Here is a 20,452-nt window from a genome sequence, read left to right on the forward strand (position 1 = left end):
TGTGGAGAGGCGACTCGTTGTACATCTTGCGGCATGTATGCGTTCCTTGATCATCCAATCAAGGGTGAATACTGCTGTGCAAATGTGAGCGCATTGTTTCCCTGGAAGCCCAGGTTCTGAATCTGGGGAAGCAACTGTCAGCACTGAGAAGTCCCTCCATATTAAAGGAGAGTCAGGAATGTACATGGCAGTGGCCAGCACAGAGGCGGGTGGAGACAAAGAGGTAAAAGCACTAGCAAAGAGTAGATGGGTGACAGTTTCAGGAAGGGTAGAGGGGGAAGTGCCAGGGAGGCCGATCCAGGGCTGGAGCATCCCAATGAGTACGCTCCATTGAGTGACATTGGTGAAACCAGTCAGGGACCAGCACTGCTGGAGCTGAGGGACTCTCCTAGCTGCCGGGGGAAGAACTCCTCCAGTGACAGTGGGGGGGAAGAGAAAGGAAAGATAGATTCTGGTGGTAGGGGACTCCATTCTCAGAGGCCAATCTGTAACAAAGACCTGAAGCGCCGAACAGTATGTCTACCGGGTGCTCTGGTTCGGCACATCACGGATCTGGTGGACAGATTACTGGGAGGGGCTGGGGAAGACCCAGCTGTCATGGTGCACGTTGGCACCAATGACAAAGTCAGAGGCAGATGGAGTGTCCTAAATAATGATTTTAGGGACTTAGGAGAGTGCACGCAGTTCTGTGAGTGGTCTGCAAGTGCACGTAGGTCTGCAAGTGCATGTAGGTCTGCATTTGGTCTGCGAGTGCACGTAGTTCTGCGTGTGGTCTGCGAGTGCACGCAGGTCTGCGTGTGGTCTGCGAGTGCACGCAGGTCTGCGTGTGGTCTGCGAGTGCACGCAGGTCTGCGTGTGGTCTGCGAGTGCACGCAGGTCTGCGTGTGGTCTGCGAGTGCACGCAGGTCTGCGTGTGGTCTGCGAGTGCACGCAGGTCTGCGTGTGGTCTGCGAGTGCACGCAGGTCTGCGTGTGGTCTGCGAGTGCACGCAGGTCTGCGTGTGGTCTGCGAGTGCACGCAGGTCTGCGTGTGGTCTGCGAGTGCACGCAGGTCTGCGTGTGGTCTGCGAGTGCACGCAGTTCTGCGTGTGGTCTGCGAGTGCACGCAGTTCTGCGAGTTGTCTGCGAGTGCACGCAGGTCTGCAAGTGCACGCAGTTCTGCGAGTTGTCTGGGAGTGCAGGTAGTTCTGCGAGTGCAGGTAGTTCTGCGAGTGCAGGTAGTTCTGCGTGTGGTCTGCGAGTGCACGTAGGTCTGCGAGTGCACGTTCACACGCATGTGGGTCTGTGAGTCCACGTAGTTCTGCGAGTCCACGTAGTTCTGCGAGTCCACGTAGTTCTGCGAGTGGTCTGCGAGTGCACATAGTTCTGTGAGTGCACGTAGTTCTGCGTGTGGTCTGTGAGTGCACGCAGGTCTGCGAGCACACGTAGGTCTGCGAGTGCACGTAGTTTGAGTGCACGCAGGTCTGCGTGTGGTCTGCGAGTGCACGCAGTTCTGTGAATGCACGCAGTTCTGCGTGTGGTCTGCGAGTGCACGCAGGTCTGCGTGTGGTCTGCGAGTGCACGCAGGTCTGCATGTGGTCTGCGAGTGCGCGCAGGTCTGCGAGTGCACGCAGTTCTGTGAATGCACGTAGTTCTGCGTGTGGTCTGCGAGTGCACGCAGGTCTGCGAGTGCACGTAGTTCTGTGAGTGGTCTGCGAGTGCACATAGTTCTGTGAGTGCACGTAGTTCTGCGTGTGGCCTGTGAGTGCATGCAGTTCTGCGAGCGCACGTAGGTCTGCAAGTGCATGTAGTTTGAGTGCACGCAGGTCTGCGTGTGGTCTGCGAGTGCGCGCAGGTCTGCGAGTGCGCGCAGGTCTGCGAGTGCACGTAGGTCTGCGAGTGCACGCAGTTCTGTGAATGCACGTAGGTCTGCGTGTGGTCTGTGAGTGCACGCAGGTCTGCGTGTGGTCTGCGAGTGCACGCAGGTCTGCGAGTGCACGTAGTTCTGTGAGTGGTCTGCGAGTGCACATAGTTCTGTGAGTGCATGTAGTTCTGCGTGTGGCCTGTGAGTGCACGCAGTTCTGCGAGCGCACGTAGGTCTGCAAGTGCATGTAGTTTGAGTGCACGCAGGTCTGCGTGTGGTCTGCGAGTGCACGCAGTTCTGCGAGTGCAGGTAGTCCTGCGTGTGGTCTGCGAGTGCACGTGCACACGCATGTGGGTCTGTGAGTGCACGTAGTTCTGCGAGTGCACGTAGTTCTGCGAGTGCACGTAATTCTGCGAGTGCACGTAATTCTGCGAGTGCACGTAGTTCTGCGAGTGCACGCAGTTCTGCGAGCGCACGTAGTTCTGCGAGCGCACGTAGTTCTGCGAGTGCACGTAGGTCTGCGAGTGCACGCAGTTCTGTGAGTGCACGCAGGTCTGCGAGTACACATAGTTCTGCGAGTGCACGCAGGTCTGCGAGTGCACGCAGGTCTGCGTGTGATCTGCGAGTGCACGCAGGTCTGCGAGTGCAAAGTAGTTCTGCGAGTGCACATAGTTCTGTGAGTGCACGTAGTTCTGCGTGTGGCCTGTGAGTGCACGCAGTTCTGCGAGCGCACGTAGGTCTGCAAGTGCATGTAGTTTGAGTGCACGCAGGTCTGCGTGTGGTCTGCGAGTGCACGCAGTTCTGCGAGTGCAGGTAGTCCTGCGTGTGGTCTGCGAGTGCACGTGCACGTGCACACGCATGTGGGTCTGCGAGTGCACGTAGGTCTGCGAGTGCACGTAGGTCTGCGAGTGCACGTAGTTCTACGAGTGCACGTAGTTCTGCGAGTGCACGTAGTTCTGCGAGTGCACATAGTTCTGTGAGTGCACGCAGTTCTGTGAGTGCACGCAGTTCTGCGAGTGCACGTAGGTCTGTGAGTGCACGCAGTTCTGCGAGCGCACGTAGTTCTGCGAGCGCACGTAGTTCTGTGAGTGGTCTGTGAGTGCACATAGTTCTGTGAGTGCACGCAGTTCTGCGAGCGCACGTAGTTCTGCGAGTGCACGTAGTTCTGTGAGTGGTCTGCGAGTGCACATAGTTCTGTGAGTGCACGCAGTTCTGCGAGCGCACGTAGTTTGAGTGCACGCAGGTCTGCGTGTGGTCTGCGAGTGCAGGTAGTTCTGCGAGTGCACGTAGTTCTACGTGCGGTCTGCGAGTGCTCTGGTTCGACACATCACGGATCTGGTGGACAGATTACTGGGAGGGGCTGGGGAAGACCCAGCTGTCATGGTGCACGTTGGCACCAATGACAAAGTCAGAGGCAGATGGAGTGTCCTAAATAATGATTTTAGGGACTTAGGAGCTAAATTGAGTAAAAGGACCTCCAAGGTAGTATTCTCAGGAATACTACCGGTACATTGAGCCACACCAGAAAGGCAGAGGGAGATTAGGGAAATAAACAAGTGGCTGAAGAGCTGGTGTAGTAAGGAGGGGTTTGGGTTCCTGGAGGACTGGGCCGACTTCTCAGTCGATAACCGGTACTATAGAAGGGACGGACTGCACCTAAATGAGGAGGGTGCAGAACAGCTGGGAATGAACATGGCCAAAAAGTTAGAGGGGTTTTTAAACTAGGCGATGGGGGGAGGGTCCAGAGGTAGAGATAGTGTGGAAGATATTCCAGAAGGTCGTATTGGTGGCATTAGTGGTAGGTTGACCAAAGCACATAAAACCAAGGTAGTAGCAAGTCCTAGTTCTTGGAACACCCAATAAGAGGATAATATGCGACCGGTCTAAACTACGTGGCATGTTCACCAATGCCAGGAGCCTGGCGGACAAGATGGGTGAACTAGTGATACTGTTGTACGAGGAGGATTTGGATTTTGTGGGAATTTCAGAGACCTGGTTCAACAGCTCTCATGATTGGCTGGCAAACATTCAAGGGTATACCCTTTATCGCAAGCTTAGAGAGGGTAAAAAAGGGGAGGGGTATCCTATATATCAAGAATAATGTACAAGTGAATGTGAGAGATGACATCACTGAGGGAGCTAGGAAGGAGGTGGAATCCTTATGGGTAGAGCTCCGAAAGGATGAAGCTAAGGGGAAAATAATACTGGGAGTATGCTATAAGGCCCCCTAACCTGAGGGAGGAGGGGGAGGCGGACCTCTTATTACAATTTGGATTAGCAGCAAGGATGGGAAGTGTTGTCATAATGGGGGATTTTAACTATCCAGACATAGACTGGGCGGAGGGAACCGCGCATTCATCTAAGGCTCGCCAGTTCCTAAATGTCTTGCAGGACAATTTCTTTCTCGAACATCACGGGACACAGAGCCACAGTAATTACTGATGGGTTATATAGGTATCACTGGTGATTGGACACTGGCACACCCTATCAGGAAGTTCAACTCCCTATATAATCCCTCCCCCTTGCAGGGATACCTCAGTTTTTACGCCAGTGTCTTAGGTGATGGACGTGTAAAGATGTCCTGTGCTGAGCTCCAAAGGGAATATCCTAAGATCCTATACTGGGGCAAGCCAGGCGAACCGGATCCATTCAAAGTGTCTTTTCATGGCCGAATTGAATGGTACCCGGGCCTCGTGTCCGAAGAAACGAGGTTTTACCCGTAATGCTTCTCTTTTTAGAGAGCTGGACCCAGCAGATCAGAAAATGGCTTTAAACTTCCTAATTTCTGGCGAGGTGCTTTACGGTCCCAGAACTGTTGGATCCCCCTACTGATGGGGGCCCCAGTCTCTGACGGTTTTTTCAAACGGAGCCCACCGTGAGAGGTGAAGATTGGGTCTGTGTAAACAGCACCCTACGGATGGATAAGGTAAGAGGAGATTCCACAGAATTTTTGAGTTCTAGTGGCTTTTCTCCCTTAAGGTAAATGCATGCTATGCCTATTGTGACCACCGGGGGCTGCCAAGAGCACAAACCTGCACATGCTGACTCTGTCTCAGGTGTTGTAATCGCTGATTATGTCCCAGCGTCTCAAGCAGGCTGCAAACAGGTAAGGTGGAAGGGGGGATTTCTCATGTTTGAATGTTCCCCCCCAGGCTAGAGAGGGGCCACAGGGGTCTAGAAAGTGGTTATACCACCCGGGCTCTGCGGCCTAATGGCCACCATTTCTGAAGAAGCCATTCGGGCAGATCTTGTTACCAGCCTCCCTCCTTCCCCCCCCATCCCCAGCCTTTTCTCCAGAAGCATGACAGGAGAGTCGGCAGTGCGGGAAGCGCTCGTTTTTTTTTTCAAAACTCGAGGGGGGGGCGGTAGAGGAGGGGGCGGGACGTCAGCACAGAGTGCTTAGACTCCCACTCAGGCCAGCTGCAGGCTATTAAAGGCACTCTGTACAGGTGCACTTAGCCTTCTGAGAGACACAGAGCTGACGGTCGCATGTAAGGTGGGACACAGGCATTCTCCTAGGCAGCATTTACTGAAGTAACACCAGACTGAGCATTGGGTAGCAAGGCTTTTAGCCAGACTACATCGCTCAGCAGGCAGTGTTCATTTGTATACCTCACACCTTGTTGAGGTTCAAGCACCCCAGGAACCAGAGACACTAGGGGATCTCGTTCAGGTTCTGAGGGCCCCCTGTCGGCAGCATCCTCCCCCCCTAAAGATGGGCCAGGGACGGCTAGCCAGGGAGAGCCATCGGGGTCAGGGGCTACACCTGCTTCTGGCACTTCAGCCCCTGTATATATTACACAAGAGGTTTTTTCCTCAACCATTAATGGTCTAGAGGAAAGATTAATGGCAGTGATTACGTCTTCACTCAGTGGAAGAAAACACACTAGGCTTTCCTCTGTTCCCCAAGACCCTCAGACAGAGGAGCTCTGGGATAAAGGAGATGAATCCCTTTCAGAGGATCGGGATGGGATGGATGATTCCTCTTCGGAGGATTCAGGTGGAGAGGGACCCTCTGCGACTTCCCAAGAGGAGAAGGTCTTAGTGCAGATCCTCACTGGATTGGTCCGCTCCACATTTAAGTTGCCCATACCTGAAACTGCTAAAGAATCCTCTTCTGCTTTGGGGTCACTGAAACCTTTCCAAGCAGCACATGCTTTTCCTGTTCATACTTTACTTGAAAAGCTTATTTATTCTGAGTGGGATCACCCAGACAAACGTTTTTTTCCGCCGAGAAAGTTTTCAACACTTTATCCGATGGAAGAAAAGTTTATCAAAATGTGGGGAATACCGGCTATTGATGCCGCCATTTCCTCCGTAAATAATAGCCTGACTTGTCCTGTAGACAATGCCCAGATGCTCAGGGATCCTGTAGATAAAAGGATGGAATCCCTATTGAAGGATGTTTTCTCCTTGGCAGGATCAGTGGCCCAACCTGCAGTAGCAGCGATTGGAGTCTGTCAATACTTAAGAGACCATGTTAAGCAGGTCATCAAAGTATTACCTGAACAGCAGGCCCAGGGGTTTGCTAACCTTCCAGCGGCCTTATGCTTTGTGGTTGACGCCATTAGAGATTCTATCGTGCAAACCTCCCGTCTTTCACTGGGGTTGGTGCATATACGTAGAATCCTATGGTTGAAAAATTGGTCAGCCGAAGCACCATGTAAGAAGCTACTGGCTGGGTTTCCATTTCGTGGTGCAAGGTTGTTTGGAGAGGACTTGGATAACTATATCAAGAGAATCTCTTGTGGGAAAAGCACTCTCTTACCTGTCAAGAAGAAGAGTAAGCGTCCCTCTTTCAAACGGACTCTTTCCCCAGCGCCGGGGGCTTCAGCCTCCAGGCAGTCTCGAGGGCCGCCTCCATCGGGGTCCAGAGACAAAAGTCAACCCCAGGGACAAAAGAAGTCCTGGGGAAAGAAGCCTACTAGGCAAAACACTAAGACCTCTGCATGAGGGGGCGCCCCCGCTCACTCGAGTGGGGGGAAGACTGCGACAGTTCTCAGAGCTCTGGCAGGAGGACTTCCAGGACAGATGGGTAATCTCCACGGTAACCTTAGGGTACAAGCTGGAGTTTCAGGAATTCCCCTCTCCTCGGTTCCTCAGATCAAATGTTCCCAGAGACCCAGAGAAGAAGCAGTCGCTCCTTCTAGCGTTAGAGCGACTTTTGTCGCAGGAGGTCATTATGATAGTTCCCGCAAAGGACCAGGGATTGGGCTTCTATTCCAACCTTTTTACGGTCCAAAAGCCAAATGGGGATGTCAGGCCCATTCTGGACTTAAGGGATCTGAACCGATTCCTAAGGATTCAATCCTTCCGCATGGAATCAATTCGAACAGTAGTTCCCACCCTGCAGGGAGGAGAATTTCTGGCATCAATAGACATCAGAGATGCATATTTGCATGTGCCCATTTTTCCTGCTCATCAGAAGTTTCTGCGCTTCGAGGTAGGAGGGCGCCATTTCCAGTTTGTGGCTCTACCTTTCGGGATAGCCACTGCACCTCGAGTGTTCACAAAGATCTTGGCTCCTCCACTGGCCAGATTAAGGGCTCAGGGTATAGCTGTCATAGCATACCTAGACGACCTGCTCTTGATAGACCCTTCGCAGGATCAGGCAGGAAAGGAAGTCGGTACTTCTGGTGGCCCCCGCTTGGCCCAGAAGGACTTGGTATGCAGAAATAGTAAGGATGACAGTGGGTTCCCCGTGGACCCTACCGGTACGCCCAGACCTGTTATCTCAAGGTCCAGTGTTCCATCCTGCCTTACAAACGCTAAATTTGACGGTTTGGCTATTGAGACCCACGTTCTGAAGAGTCGTGGGCTCTCAGGTCCTGTCATATCTACCTTGATTAATGCAAGGAAGCCAACTTCCAGGATGATTTATCATAGAGTCTGGAAGGCTTATATAACCTGGTGTGAATCCAGAGGTTGGCATCCCAGGAAATATGTCATAGGTAGAATCCTTGATTTTCTACAGATGGGATTAGAGATGAAGCTGGCCTTGAGTACCATCAAGGGCCAGGTCTCTGCTTTATCAGTATTATTTCAGCGGCCACTTGCTTCGCATTCTTTGGTCCGAAACTTTATGCAGGGGGTGATGCGTCTTAATCCTCCGGTTAAAGCGCCCCTAAACCCCTGGGACTTGAATTTGGTCCTGGCTGTGTTACAGAAACAGCCTTTTGAACCAATAAGTCAGATTCCTTTGGACTTGTTGACAAGGAAATTAATTTTTCTGGTGGCCATCTCTTCTGCTAGAAGAGTATCAGAATTAGCAGCTCTTTCCTGTAAGGAGCCTTATTTGATTATACACAAGGATAGAGTGGTACTAGTTTTTTACCGAAGGTGGTTTCTGATTTTCATTTAAACCAAGACATTGTTCTACCTTCCTTTTTTCCAGATTCCTGTTCTCCGGAAGAACTACTACATTCGTTGGATGTAGTAAGAGCAGTTAAGGCCTATCTAGGGGCAACTACTCAGATCCGCAAGACGGATGTTTTGTTTGTGCTGCCAGAGGGTCCCAATAAAGGACAGGCAGCGTCAAAAGCTACCATTTCTAAATGGATTCGACAGTTGATCATTCAAGCTTACGGTTTGAAACAGAAGATTCCTCCGTTTCAGATCAGGGCACATTCCACAAGGGCTATTGGTGCTTCTTGGGCAGTGCATCACCGGGCCTCTATGGCTCAAATCTGCAAGGCCGCAACCTGGTCTTCAGTTCATACATTCACCAGATTCTATCAGGTGGATGTGAGAAGGCATGAGAATATCGCCTTTGGGCGTAATGTGCTGCAGGCAGCGGTACAGGGTCCTCAGGTCTGATTGCACCCTACTTGGTCATGGTCCCCTCCCTCAGGTAGCATTGCTCTGGGACATCCCATCAGTAATTACTGTGGCTCTGTGTCCCGTGATGTTCGAGAAAGAAAATAGGATTTTTTAAAACAGCTTACCTGTAAAATCCTTTTCTTTCGAAGGACATCACGGGACACAGAGGTCCCGCCCCTCTTCTAATACACTATATTGCTTGGCTACAAAACTGAGGTATCCCTGCAAGGGGGAGGGATTATATAGGGGGTTGAACTTCCTGATAGGGTGTGCCAGTGTCCAATCACCAGTGATACCTATATAACCCATCAGTAATTACTGTGGCTCTGTGTCCCGTGATGTCCTTCGAAAGAAAAGGATTTTACAGGTAAGCTGTTTTAAAAAATCCTATTTTTATGGGTCAGATGGTAGATGCACCAACTAGAAATAAAGCGTTACTGGATCTACTGATTACCAACAATACAGACCTGATCATAGATGTGGAAATACAGGGCAATTTAGGTAACAGCGATCACAGGTCAATTGGCTTTAGTATAAATCGCACAAATAGGAAAAATAAGGGGAATACAAAGACACTGAATTTCAAAAGAGCCAACTTCCCTAAACTACGAACCTTGCTAGAAGGCATAAATTGGGATAAAATATTAGGAACAAAGAACACGGAGGAGAGATGGGTTTGCTTTATTATTATTATTATTATTATTTAAGAGCATATTAAATAAGGGCATTAGGCGATGCATCCCATTGGGTAATAAAATTAAAAGAGCGAACAAAAGTCCTGGATGGCTTAACTCCATTGTAAAAATGCATATAAAAGCAAGGGAGAAGGCCTACAAAAAATACAAGTTTGAAGGATCATCATCAGCATTCAGACTTTATAAAGAATGCAATAAGAAATGTAAGGGTGTAATAAGGACGGCTAAGATAGAACATGAAAGACACATAGCGGAGAGCAAAAAAAATCCCAAGAAATTCTTTAAGTATGTAAAAAAGGGAGGACAGACCATATTGGCCCCATAAAGAATGAGGAAGGAAATCTGGTTACAAAGGATGGGGAGACGGCTAAGGTATTGAATTCATTCTTCTCCTCAGTCTTCACAAGGGAATTGGGGGGCTTCAAAAACCAAAACTGCAGTGTTTATCCTCATGACACATCACAGGAAGCACCTCCATGGTTAACAGAGGACAGAATTAAAATTAGACTTGGGAAACTGAACATTAATAAATCACTGGAACCAGATGGCTTGCACCCGAAGGTACTTATGGAACTCGGTCAAGTAATTGCCAGACCATTGTTCCTAATTTTTACTGACAGTCTACTGACTGGAATGGTACCAGCTGATTGGAGAAAAGCCAATGTAGCACCAATATTTAAAAAGGGACCAAAATACTTCCCTGGGAATTACAGACCAGTTATCCTAGCATCAATAGTATGTAAACTCTTGGAGGGGATGATAAGGGACTATATACAAGATTTAGTAATGAGAACGGCATCATTAGCAGTAATCAGCATGGATTCATGAAGAATCGTTCCTGCCAAACCAATCTATTAACCTTCTATGAGGAGGTGAGCTGCCATCTAGATAAAGGAAGGCCCGTAGACATGGTGTATCCTGGATTTTGCAAAAGTATTTGACACAGTTCCCCCTAAACGTTTACTGTACAAAATAAGGTCCGTTGGCATGGACCATAGGGTGAGTACATGGATTGAAAACTGGCTACAAGGGCGAGTTCAGAGGGTGGTGATAAATGGTGGGTAGTGGGGTCCCCCGGGGTTCTGTGCTGGGACCAATCCTATTTAATTTGTTCATAAACTACCTGGAGGATGGGGTAAACAGTTCAATCTCTGTATTTGTGGACAATACTAAGCTAAGCAGGGCAATAACTTCTCCGCAGGATGTGGAAACCTTGCAAAAAGATCTGAACAAATTAATGGGTTGGGCAACTACATGGCAAATGAGGTTCAGTGTAGAAAAATGTAAAATGATGCATTTGGATGGCAAAAATATGAATGCAGTCTATACACTGGGGGGAGAACCTCTGGGGGAATCTAGGATGGAAAAGGACCGGGGGGGCCTAGTAAATTATAGGCTCAGCAATGCCAAGCTGCTGCTAACAAAGCAAACAGAATATTGGCGTGCATTAAAAAAGGGGATCAACTCCAGAGATAAAACGATAATTCTCCCGCTCTACAAGACTCTTGTCCAGCCACACCTAGAGTATGCTGTCCAGTTCTGGGCACCAGTCCTCAGGAATGATGTACTGGAAATGGAGCGAGTACAAGCTAATAAAGGGTCTGGAGGATATTAGTTATGAGGAATGGTTGCGAGCACTGAACTTTATTCTCTTAGGGGATATGATTTCAATTTACAAATACCATACTGATGACCCCACAATAGGGATAAAACTTTTTCACAGAAGGGAGTTTAACAAGACTCGTGGCCACTCATTAAAATTAGAAGAAAAGAGGTTTAACCTTAAATTACGTAGAGGGTTCTTTACTGTAAGAGCGGCAAGGGTGTGGAATTCCCTTCCACAGGTGGTGGTCTCAGCGGGGGGCATTGAAACATTTAGATAAGCACCTGAACGACCGCAACATACAGAGATATACAATGTAATACTGACATATAATCACACTAATAGGTTGGACTTGATGGACTTTTTTCAATCTCACCAACTATGTAACATCCCCCACCCACAGCACTGTCCCCCTTTATATCCCTCCCCCCCACAACACTGTCCCCCGTCACATCCCCCCCCCCCACAACACTATCCCCCTTCACATCCCCCCCCACAGCACCGTCCCCCTTTACATCACCCATTCTCCCATCCCCACAGCACTGTCCCCCTTCTCATCCCCCCCACAGCACTGTTCCCCTTCTCACCCCCCCACAGCATTGTCCCCCTTCAAATCCCCCCCACAGCACTGTCCCCCCTTCACATGTCACCCCAAAAGCACCGTCCCCCTTCTCATCCCCCCCCCCCCCCCAGCACTGTTTCCCTTCTCATCCCCCCACAACACTGTTTCCCTTCTAATCCCACCACAGCACTTTTCCCATTCTCATCGCCTCCCCACAGCACTGTTCCCCTTCTCATTCCCCCCCCTCCACAACACGGTTCCCCTTCTCATCTCCCCCCACAGCACTATCCCCCCTTCACCCCCCCCCCCCACAACACCGTTCCCCTTCTAATCCCCCCCCACAGCACTGTCCCCCCTTATATCCCCCCCACAGCACTGTCCCCCTTTACATCCACCCCCCCCCCCCCACAGCACTGTCCCCCTTTACATCCCTCATCCCCCCCCCCACAGCACTGTTCCCCATCTCCCCCCCCCCACATCACTGTCCCCTTCTCTCCCTCTTTAGTGGCACCTTCCCCACCCCTCTAAAACATGCTCAGATCACTCCCATACTTTAAAAAGCCCTCACTGGACCCCACCAATCTAAACAACTTAGTCTACAACTGTCTTAGCTCCTACCTCAGTGAAAATAACCTTCTTGACCCCTTACAGTCTGGCTTTCACTCGCAGCACTCCACAGAAACTGCCTTACTAAAACTCACTACCGACTTACTAACTGCTAAAACCAACAGCCAATACTCCATACTCCTACTACTTGACCTCTCTGCGGCCTTTGATACTGACCACCCACTCCTTCTCAATAAACTACATCCCCTTGGCCTCCGAGATTCTGCTCTATCCTGGTTCTCTGACTATTTATCACAGCGCTCCTTCAGTGTCACCTACAACTCTGTCTCCTCCTCCCCATTGCCCCTTTCTGTGGGGGTCCCCCAAGGCTCTGTTCTTGGACCCCTTCCCTTCTCTATCTACACCTCCTCCCTTGGTCACTCGATAACTGCCCACGGCTTCCAATACCACTTATACGCTGATGACACCCAAATCTATCTGTCTACTCATCTCATTCTTCAGTCTCCTCTCGCATTACTAACTGACATATCAGCATGGATGTTGCACCACTTCCTTAAACTAAATCTCTCTAAAACTTACCTATTAATATTCCCCCCCCCCTCCCCCCCCCGCCCGTGCCCCCCTCCATGACTTTTCCATCAAAATCAACAATGCAACCATCAGGCCCTCCCGCCAGGGTACTAGGTGTAATCCTAGACTCTGACTTGTCATTTCAGCCCCAAGTCCAATCGTTGTCAAAAGTTTGTAGAATTCACCTTCGTAACATCTCTAAAATTCGCCCCTTTTTAACAGATTAAACCACTAAGCTCCTCATTCACTCCCTTGTGATCTCTCGCCTTGACTATTACAACTCCCTTCTCATTGGCCTGCCTCTCCATAGGCTATCCCTTCTTCAGTCTATCATGAATGCTGCTGGCAGACTTATCCACCTTTACCAACCGCTCAGTGTCTGCCTACTCTCTCCTCCAGTCCCTACACTGGCTCCCAATCACCCAGCAAATTATTAGATTAGATTGTAAGCTCTTCTGAGCAGGGCCCTCTTAATCCTCTTGTATTTTATTGTATTGTAACTGTATTGTCTCCTTTTATATTATAAAGCGCTATGTAAACTGTTGGCGCTATATAAATCCTATATAATGATAATCCCCCCCCCCCCCCCCACAGCACTGTCCCCTTCTCAGAACAGTAGCTGGGGCCGGACGCGGGCCGCCATTTAGTGATGCCCACTCTATAGCATCTGCTTTTAAGTGTCTAGTCAATTTATTTATTCCTAGGGATGGTGTACTGTAAGAAACACAGACTGCAATTGCTGAGCTCTTCTTGTTGCCTAGCTGTCATGCTAAATGTTTGTTGTCACAACTCAGTGTCAGTGGCCTGGCACAGTTATGGAAATAAGCATTGCAGACTTCTTTCTAATTTCATCTGCATATATGGTCAGCCAAAGGGTCAACATAGCAGCCATAAAATGGCAGCCCCTGTATTCCTGCCAATAGGTAATGGGGGGCCGCCCAACACAAAAAAAAGATCAACAAGGGCATTTGCTGTTGGGAGGGGGGACGGGACTTCTACAGGAAAAGTATATCTCTGGATCTACTGATTGTTTCTATAGGCAGCTTTCACTAAAGTTTACCTCCACTTATTTATGTTATATTCATATGGTGACCGATTTGATTTTAAGGTTTGGTCTAAGCTGTTAATAATGCCCTACCTCTTTGCTTTCAGTGTGCATCTACAATCCCTTCATTGAAAATGTGTTTAACATGTATTGAGAGACAGTCAATTATTATTTTTTTAAATTTCTGTTTTACAGGGTCAGATTTTTGAGACCTACAACATGGCAGCTCTTTGGAAATTGCCATGTATCTTCATTTGTGAAAACAACAGATATGGCATGGGTACCTCTGTAGAAAGGGCTGCAGCCAGCACAGACTACTACAAGCGTGGAGATTATATCCCTGGCCTAAGGGTGAGCACCATTTCTTGGGGTGTCCCAGGATCCCATTTTGAGCTTGTAAACTAATATCCTGCTGTTATCTGGTTGGTTGTTTTTCTGGATTGGGCTGCTACCAAGAGTTACCAGTTTGTCCTTTTTAAAGTGGTTGTAAACCTCAGTCATGAGAGCTCAGCAGACAGCTTGTCTATTCACAACACAGTTCTTGTGCTGTGTGGAAGGTGTGTTCCTTTCCTCCAATCAGCTCTCAAACAGTGTAACTGCAGCCTCTCCGCCCCCTCCTCTGTGTTCCTGACAGATTTTAACACTTTTCTGCCCTTTTGAAGGGGTGTAGAGAGAATACTGTAGATAAACAAGTAAAACTTATGTAGGAGGATTTGATTCATCTGTCTATTATCTGAAGCTATTCACTTCACTGGGTATAAGAGAGGGTTTACAACCACTTTAAAGCAGTAGTAAATAAAAAAATAAAACATTAACCACTTAAGGACCAGCCTCGTTTTGGTTTTTAGGTGTTTACATGTTTAAAACAGGTTTTTCTGCTAGAAAATTACTTAGAACCCCCAAACATTATATATGGTTTTTCTTCTAACACCCTAGAGAATACAATGGCGGTCAGTGCAATACTTTTTTTTGCACCGTATTTGCGCAGCGGTCTTATAAGCGCACTTTTTTGGGAAAAAATTCACTTTTTTGAATAAAAAAATAAAACAACAGTAAAGTTATCCCAATTTTTTTTTATATTGTGAAATATAATGTTACGCCAAGTAAATTGATACCCAACATGTCATGCTTGAAAATTGCGCCCGCTCGTGGAATGGCGTCAAACTTTTACCCTCAAAAATCTCCATAGGCAACGTTTAAAAAATTCTACAGGTTGCATATTTTGCGCTACAGAGGAGGTCTAGGGCTAGAATTATTGCTCTCGCTCTACCGGTCGCTGTGATACCTCACATGTGTGGTTTGACCACCATTTTCATATGCGGGCGCTACTCGCGTATGCGTTCGCTTCTGCGCGCGAGCTCGTCGGGACAGGGGGGTTTTAAAAATTTTTTTTTTTTATTTTTATTATTTATTTTACAATATTTTATTAATTTTTACACTGTTAAAAAAAAAAAAAAAAATTGTGTCACTTTTATTCCTATTACAAGGAATGTAAACATCCCTTGTAATAGAAAAAAGCATGACAGAACCTCTTAAATATGAGATCTGGGGTCAAAAAGACCTCAGATCTCATATTTACACTAAAATGCAATAACAAAAAAAAAAAAAAAAAGTCATTTAGAAAAATGACATTTGAAAAAATATGCCTTTAAGAGGCGTGGACGGAAGTGACGTTTTGACGTCGCTTCCGCCCAGCAGTGTCATGGAGACGAGTGAGCGCCATCTTGGCCTCACTCGTCTCCAGACACACCAGAGAACAGGACGCGATCGCCTCCGCCGCTACTGACAGCTCCGGTAAGCGGCGGAGGGCACTGGATCGCGGCGGGAGGGGGGGGGGCCCTCTCCCGCCACCGATAAAAGTGATCTCGCGGCGAATCCGCCGCAGGGACCACTTTTATCTGAAAGCCAGCCGCCGCACAAAAACGGGGATACCGGGGTTATGGCAGCTAGCTGCTGCCATAACAACGATATCCCCGTTCAAACTTAGGACGTACATAGTCGTGCGGCGGTCGGGAAGTGGTTAAAAACCTGTAAGACAATGGCATAATGTGCTAGTATGCATCACATACTAGCACATTATGAAATACCTTAGATGGAAGCCCTTCCAGCGGCGCCCACTCACTGCCGAGAGGGATTACATCTTCTCCCATCCTTCCTTTGAGGATTGCGGGCTCCGGCTCTGTGAGTGGCCGATGCGATGATGTCACTCCCACACAAGCATGCGGGAGCCCTCGGTTCCATAAAGAAGCTCTGAAGGTCCTGTACAGTATGCCGAACTTTCAGAGCGCATGCACCGCTGATGTCAGCGACTGAATGCAGAGTGACTATCTCCTAAATGGTGCAGGTTTAGGAGATATTCATTTTACCTACAGGTAAGCTTTATCATAGGCTTACCTGTAGGTAAAAATAACGCGGTGTATACTACCACTTTAAACTAATCACACTGGTTTTCAGTTTGTGTGAACTTTTTCTTCTGTTGTTGACAGTGGAGGTCTCCTGGCTGCTAATATGTAAGAATTGGCACTTGAACTCCACATGTTTTTGCCCACCACTGTCCTATGAGATTTGCCAAGACAGACAGAATAAATTGGTAAATCACCCTTTAAAATGATTTTTCTTTACACAACATTTGTAGCATTTGTTAAATTATTAGCTTAGTACCAGCTAGTTTTGGACAGAGTGGAGATGGATTTTAACACCTATTAGGTTTTTATTGCTGTCTATGTCTCTGTTAGGGAGATTCACCCTCTTTTCTCCTGAATATTATAGTCATCAAAAGCGAAAGTAATTTGGGGTTGTGTCCAGAAAAGTAATAGGACATTTTCCAATGGGGACACTAATTTTGGTGACCTGGGGAGGGGCAATGGATTCCCCTAATTTGCAGGTCTTTCCTCTCACTTCCTGTTTTTGCTATGGGACAGGAAGTAAAGGTAATTCTCCCGAATGGGACACAGATGGCAAAAACAAAAAATAAAATGCGTCAGTGATTATAACCCTCCCTTACTCCATCCAAAATTGAAAAAAAAATGTTTTGCCTATAGTTCTACTTTAAAAATCCTTGGCTTAGAACCTGTAAGAAATAATAACTTTCATGTTTTGGCAGGTTGATGGTATGGACGTGCTTTGTGTCAGAGAAGCTACTAAGTTTGCTGCAGATCATTGCAGATCTGGGAAGGTATTGCGTCTGTAGATGTATTTCCTTATGAATAAATGTGTGGCTGTCTATTTCATCTGTCTATATTATAAAGGCATATTTATTTATTACAGGTACTTTATATAGCACCATTAATTTACGCAGCGCTTTACACACATTTAGTATACAATCACATCGGTCCCTGCCCTCAAGGAGCTTACAATCTAAGGTACCTAACTCACATTCATACATATAGTGCCTTGTAAAAGTATTCACCCCCTTGGCATTTTTCGTATTTTGTTGCCTCACAACCTGGTATTAATATGGATTGTTTGAGGATTTGCATCATTTAATTTACAGAACATGCCCACAACTTTGAAGATGTTGTTTTTTTTTTTTTGTTTGTTTTTTTTTTTATTGTAAAGCAGACAACAAATAGGACAAAACAGAAAAAGTCAATTTGCATAACTATTCACCCCCCTAAAGTCAATACTTTGTAGAGCCACCTTTTGCAGCTCTCTCAGCTCCAAGTCACTTCGGATAAAGTCTCTACGAGCTTGCCACATCTTACCATTAGGATTTTTGCCAATTCCTCTCTGCAAAACTGCTCCAGCTCCTTCAAATTGGATGGTTTACACTTGTGAACAGCAATCTTTAAGTCTGACCACAGATTTTCTATTGTATTGAGGTCTGGGCTTTGACTAGGCTATTCCAACACATTTACATCTTTCCCCTTAATCCACTCAAGTGTTGCTTTAGCAGTGTGTTTGGGGTCATTGTCCTTCTGGAAGGTAAACCTCCGTCCTAGTCTCAAATCACACACAGAGTGGTACAGGTTTTGCTCAAGAATATCCCTGTATTTAGCACCATCCATCTTTCCCTCAACTCTGACCAGTTTCCCAGTCCCGACTGCTGAAAAACATCCCCACAGCATGATGCTGTCACCACCATGTTTCACTGTGGGGATGGTGTTCTTTGGGTGATGTGTTTGGGCCAGACATAGCGTTTTCTTTAATGGCCAAAAAGTTCAATTTTAGTCTCATCAGACCAGAGCACCTTCCTCCATACATTTTGGGAGTCTCCCACATGCCTTTTCGCAAACTCAAAACTTGCCATTTTGTTTTTTGCTGAAAGCAATGGCTTTCTTCTGGCCACTCTGCCATAAAGCCCAACTCTATGGAGCGTACGACCTATTGTCGTCCTACAGTATGTACTGATAATCCAGTCTCTGCTGTGGAACTCTGCAGCTCCTCCAGGGTTATCTTAGGTCTCTGTGCTGTCTCTCTGATTAATGCCCTCCTTGCCTGGTGTGTGAGTTTTGGTGTGCGGCCATCTCTAGGCAGGTCTGCTGTTGTGCCATGTTCTTTCTATTTGATTATGATAGATTTTGATGATGCTCCTAGGGATCATCAAAGATTTGGATATTTTTTTAATAACCTAACCCTGACTTTTACTTCTCAACAACATTGTCCCTTTGGAGAGTTCCTTGGTCTTCATGGCAGTGTTTGGTTAGTGGTGCCTCTTGCTTAGGTGTTGCAGCCTCTGGGGCCTTTCAAAAAGGTGTGTATATGTAATGACGGGTCATGTGACACTTAGATTGCACACAGGTGGACCTTATTTCACTAATTACCGTATTTATCGGCGTATAACATGCATCGGCGTATAACACGCACTCCAAGTTTAGGAGGGAATTTTAAGGAAAAAAAAACTTTTAGGAGGAAGTTTAAGGGAAAAAAAACTTACATTTAAATGCCCATCATTGCAGCCTTCTCAGTGCAGCCTTGCCCCAGTGCAGCCTTGCCCCAGTGCAGCCTTGCCCCAGTGCAGCCTTGCCCCAGTGCAGCCTTGCCCCAGTGCAGCCTTGCCCCAGTGCAGCCTTGTCAGTGCAGCCTTGTCAGTGCAGCCTTGTCAGTGCAGCCTTGTCAGTGCAGCCTTGTCAGTGCAGCCTTGTCAGTGCAGCCTTGTCAGTGCAGCCTTGCCCCAGTGCAGCCTTGTCAGTGCAGCCTTGCCCCAGTGCAGCCTTGTCAGTGCAGCCTTGCCCCAGTGCAGCCTTGCCCCAGTGCAGCCTTGCCCCAGTGCAGCCTTGCCCCAGTGCAGCCTTGCAGCTCGCAGTTTGAAAATCCTGTGATCCCCTGCGATCCTGAGCTTCAAAATCGCCGACCGCGATTTGAAAATGGCGCCGCCGGCGCCGAAATACACAGAGCCGGTCCTCGGCTCTTCTCGGCGGCTCTCTTTCACTTTCGGCTCCACTCGTAGTCCCGCCCGGGATGGGCGTGACTGTGAGCGGAGCTATCCGAACCTAGCCGAGTACACTCGGCTAGGTTCGGGCGGGTCTCGAGTGAAGCCGAAAGTGGCCGAGAAGAGCCGAGGACCGGCGCTGTGTATTTCAGCGCCGGCGGCGCCATTTTCAAATCGCGGTCTGCGATTTTGAAGCTCAGGATCGCAGGGGATCGGCGTATAACACGCACCCGCGATTTTCCCCTGATTTTAAGGGGAAAAAAGTGCGTGTTATATGCCGATAAATACGGTATGTGACTTCTGAAGGTAATTGGTTGCACCAGAGCTTTTTATGGGCTTCATAACAAAAGGGGTGAATACATACACACATGCCAATTATCAGTTTTTTTTTTTTTATTTCTGAAAAATAGTTTTATGCATATATTTTACTTCATCAACTTAGACTATTGTGTTCTGATCCATCACATATAATTCAGATTAAAAAAATACTGAACTAAAGGCTGTAATGTAACAAAATAGGTAAAAAGCCAAGGAGGGTGAATACTTTTGCAAGGCACTGTACATACTAGGGACATTTTAGACAGTCAATCTACCAGCATGTATTTAACACAGAGAACATGCATATGTAATATGTGTGGTTTTATACAGTGGATATAAAAATAGAAATATTTAATTGTAATGATTGATTTTTTTTTTTTTTTTTTGCCAGGGACCTATTCTGATGGAGCTTCAGACCTATCGTTACCATGGACATAGTATGAGTGACCCTGGAATTAGGTAAATGCATGTACTGTGGCAAAAGGAGCACCAAGATTATTACTGGAAGCATCATTGCAGCATTTAGTAAGAGCTTAGTGACAGTGTTGAGGCACATCATGCTCTCAGTGAATTGTAGGACTGTTATTGTGAATATTCAGCCCAGCACTGCCCTCTACTGTCTAGCTAGGCCTTTCTCAGCCTTTTCAACACAGAGGAACACTTGATGTAACTTTTGCGTCTCAGGGAACACCTACCAATAATTATATCCACAGCTCACAGTAAGCGTGGTGGGCATCGAGAAGAATGCATCCTTGGTAGCCTAAAAGAGCATTGGAGTTGGTGGTTACTTATTTGATTACTCATTGCTCAAAGATCCCCTAACAAACTCTGAAAGAACCATAGAATTCCACAGAATCCTGGTTGAAGAGGTTGATTGAATATAATTATATATACTCCCTCTAGTGACTGAGTACTAAGCAGTGAATTGACATTTGCTGGTGCAGATTGATAAATGGAGATCAGACAAGCTTTTCAAATACATCAGATCCCTTTTTTACCCAGGATAATTTGCTTGGTGGCTACAGCTTCCCCTGGACCAGAGATTGTCACTCAGCCTGGT

At 47.5% G+C, this 20,452-nt stretch overlaps 1 protein-coding gene across 2 annotated transcripts in view; it reads left to right on the forward strand.

The window, feature by feature from the left end:
• PDHA1 (pyruvate dehydrogenase E1 subunit alpha 1) overlaps positions 1-20,452 on the forward strand; it is a 57,575-nt gene that overhangs the window by 27,647 nt on the left and 9,476 nt on the right. For both annotated transcript variants that reach the window (XM_073616466.1, XM_073616467.1), the window contains 3 exons: positions 13,899-14,054; positions 16,807-16,878; positions 19,784-19,851. In XM_073616466.1, coding sequence (XP_073472567.1) covers positions 13,899-14,054; positions 16,807-16,878; positions 19,784-19,851 — 296 coding nt within the window. The remainder of the gene's footprint in view (positions 1-13,898; positions 14,055-16,806; positions 16,879-19,783; positions 19,852-20,452) is intronic.

This window comes from Aquarana catesbeiana, linkage group LG02, assembly GCF_042186555.1.
Source record: "Aquarana catesbeiana isolate 2022-GZ linkage group LG02, ASM4218655v1, whole genome shotgun sequence".
In the NCBI taxonomy this organism is placed as follows: domain Eukaryota; kingdom Metazoa; phylum Chordata; class Amphibia; order Anura; family Ranidae; genus Aquarana; species Aquarana catesbeiana.